General features: G+C 56.0%; 1 protein-coding gene across 1 annotated transcript; it reads left to right on the top strand.

Annotated features, from left to right (window-relative positions):
• Positions 1–200: 200 nt before the first annotated feature.
• OTUD1 (OTU deubiquitinase 1) lies at positions 201–3,070 on the top strand. Its single transcript, XM_030502329.1, has one exon. It carries the CDS (start codon positions 532–534, stop codon positions 1,855–1,857), a length of 1,326 nt encoding a protein of 441 aa, XP_030358189.1. The 5' UTR covers positions 201–531; the 3' UTR covers positions 1,858–3,070.
• Positions 3,071–3,571: the final 501 nt, after the last annotated feature.

Here is a 3,571-nt window from a genome sequence, read left to right as displayed (position 1 = left end):
ACACACCGCTCGCCCCTCCCCGGGGACAGCGGAGGGGACCCCCCTAAGGCCCAGACCCCGCCTCGGGCCGGGACCCCTCACTCCCGGCGCCGCTGAGAGACGAATCGCCCCGCCCCGCCCCTGCTGCGTCCCCTTCCGGCAGGGGGCGGGGAGCGATGACGTCACACCACCCAGCCCCGCCCCCCGCGCATTCCAACGTGCCTTGTCCCTGAGGTAAACACGGCGCGGCCCCCCCCCCGGCCCGGCCTCCGGCAGCTTCCAGAAGGGCCCGGGCGGTGCGCAGGGGGCCGGGCTGGGCTGGGGCACTCGGCGGCGGTGGCGCAGTCGGAATTGCCGTGTCCGCAGGACGCAGCCGGCAGCGGGGCGCGCAGGGGCGGGGCGGCGGCGAGGGGGCTGGTGGGGGTGATGCCCTTGTTTATTTTTTCTCGGGCAGCTCATCCTCTCCGGCAGCTCCAGCGCGGCCCCCGCCGCTGCTCCCCGCCCCGGCCCCGACGGCGCCGCCTATAAAGCGCCGCCCGCGGGGAGCAGAGGATGCAGCTCTACAGCTCGGTGATCACCCACTACCCGGCGGGTGCGACAGCCACAGCAGCCGCCGCGGCCTCGCCGAGCGCCGGTGTCTTCAAGGTCTCCCTATCGCCGGGACCCCCCTCAGCGGAGGCACCGAGCGCCGCCGCCGCGGGTCCGAGTCCGGCCGCCGAGAGCTCCGCTAAGGACGGCTTCGTTCCCGGTGGGGGAAGCAGCACCAGCAGCAGCGCCGCCGCCGCCATGCCCGCCTTCTCCTCCTGCCTGGAGGTGATGCCGAGCGGCCCCGCGGCGGGCCCGGGCAGCCGGCCGGCGGGCGGCCCGCAGTACAGCACCTGCGCGCAGGTCACCGTCAGCCGCCGGCGTCCGCTGGAGCGCATCGTGCCCATCCGCATCGTGCAGCGAGCCGAGTCCCCCGGCGAGCTGGTCCCGGCCTCGCCGCGCAGCCGCGCCTGGCTGGAGGGCATCCTGGAGAGCATGCGGCAGGCCGGGGGGGACGGCGAGGCCGCCGCGCTGCCGCCGCCCGCCGAGGAGCCCAGCAACCGCAGCCTGCGCTTCAGCGAGCACTGCCAGGCGCTGCAGGCGGTGGCCGCTGGAGCCCAGCCCGGCCTGACCCCCGGTTGTGTCCCCGCGGAGCGGAGCCGCAGCCCCGCGCGGCCCGCTGCCAGCCCCGCGCCGCGGGAGGAGGAGGAGGAGGACAGAGCGGGTCCCGGTGTGCGCAAGGTGCCGGGCGGCAGGCCGGAGCGCAGCGAGAAGCTGGCGCTCTACCTGGCCGAGGTGGAGAAGCAAGACAAGTACCTGCGGCAGAAGGGCCGGTTCCGTTTCCACATCATCCCCGACGGGAACTGCCTGTACCGCGCCGTTTGCAAGGCGGTGTACGGGGACCAGCGGCTGCACAGCGAGCTCCGCGAGCAGACCGTGCACTACATCGCCGACCACCTGGACCACTTCAACCCTATCATCGAGGGCGACGTGGGAGAGTTTCTCATCGCCGCCGCTCAGGACGGGGCCTGGGCTGGCTACCCGGAGCTGCTGGCCATGGGGCAGATGCTGAACGTGAACATCCACCTCACCACAGGCGGCCGGCCCGAGAGCCCCACTGTTTCCACCATGGTTCACTACCTGGGGCCCGAGGACCCAACACGGCCCAGTATCTGGCTGAGCTGGCTTAGCAATGGGCACTATGATGCTGTGCTGGACCGCATGTGCCCCAACCCAGAGTACGAGGCCTGGTGCAGACAGACTCAGGTACAGCGCAGGCGGGATGAGGAGCTGGCCAAGTCCATGGCGGTGTCCTTGTCTAAGATGTACATTGAGCAGAATGCCTGCTCTTGAGACCACCTGGGTTGGAGGCTGGGAGCTTTGCTGCAGGGACTGAGACAGATGGAAAGTGTGCTGGCTGTGATGGTGATGCCTTAATCCTTAATGAAGCAGCAGCAGCACCCCAGACTGAGAAGGACTGTAGACTGGGGGGGGATAAATGCAAACGTGTTGTAATATTCTGTTGTAAAAACACAGCCTCGGATTATTTGCAAGCAGATTTTCCGCATATGTTTGTGTCTCCCCACTGTCTATTTTCTATCAGAATGTATTTTTTTGCACAATATTTTTAAACTGTTACCTCCATGTTCTACACCTAACATTAGTATCTGGCTTTCAGCTGTACAGCCAAAAACGTTTGTAAACAGTTTTTGTAAATAAGGCTTATGATGTAACAGCTATTTTTTGCTGTGTTTTTTACTCATAAACCTTATATTTTTACCAAATTAAGTTGATGTCAAACTAACCCTCCCTAATGATGAAAGCATCGTGGGTATTTTCTTGCAAAACTGAAACAATGGTTTTTGTAAAAGTGCAGCAAAGTATGAACAGACGGCTTTTCAGAACAGTTGCTTTCTCTGCCTGGAGCACAGAACAGGTCCTTTGAGCCAATTGGAATGAAGCTACTCATGAACAGTACAGGGAGCAATTGACTCTTCTGTATTTAATTACTGTTTTGAGTAAACTGGCCTCTTGTTGCCTGGTTGGCTCACCCTCTGCTCCATTTATATTAGTTATCTGTAATAACAGAACATTAACTTGCAATAGAATGTTGTGACTAGATAATAGACTCCCGCTTTGGCAGTAATTGCCTTGGCTGCACCTCGGTGTTTGTGTTCTTGTTTCTGGGGTTATGATGTCTTTTGTATAAGCCCTGCTTCTTTTTTGGCACTGGTGTTGCACCAACAAATCATTATCTGATCACAACATTTTATTCACTTGGCGTTATTTTCTAATCAAGAAATCAGGAATAGTGTTCTACGTTACGGTTTAAAAGGAGGAAAAAAGTATTTAAATGGAGGTTTGTATGGTTTGCTGGGTCAAACATTTGAATGTTTCCAATTTGAACTCTTGTCTTCTGATTAACTTGTTAGATATATTTATTAAGTAATGCAGTTTGTACTTTTTTATTTTGTAATATATTGTGATTTTGGAATTTCTACTGTATTTGTATAATAGGAATATTCACAGCTAAAATGGAATGAATAAAGAATGTAATTTTACTTGTGCTCTATTTTTTCCACCCTTTCATTCCTGGTGTGCTGAAGAACTGCAAGTGGATTCCCAAGACCTATTATTTAGTTTCTCTGCCTTAGTTTCCCCAATTAAGAGGTGGGAAGAAGGGCATGCTACTACACAAATGTGAACCATTGATAATTCTGGTGTCTGTGAGTATGTGAAAGCATTTAAAAACAACTGAATATCTGTAATTTTAAGATTACAGATCTTGGCATATCTCTGCTAATCAGAAGTATTTTTTCTATATTAGTTTGCCTTAGGAGTTCTCAACTGTGGTACCTGGACTGGTAATACTAATGGTTGTGATGGACCAGCTTTCTGCTGGGCTGTGTATGCTTGGGCTTGGACTGCAGTAATTGGGAACCTCCATTCTGCAGCCAGTTTTAGTTTCAGATTTGCCCTGTCACCACTGGTACCTCTCAGCCCTCCTTGGAGTTACTTGAATAGAGGTAATTAATAAGGAAATACAGCTCTTTTGCTCCCCTTACAA

The sequence above is a fragment of the Strigops habroptila genome, chromosome 1, assembly GCF_004027225.2.
Source record: "Strigops habroptila isolate Jane chromosome 1, bStrHab1.2.pri, whole genome shotgun sequence".
NCBI classification, from domain to species: Eukaryota; Metazoa; Chordata; class Aves; order Psittaciformes; family Psittacidae; genus Strigops; species Strigops habroptila.
This window is presented reverse-complemented; position numbering and strand designations above follow the sequence as displayed.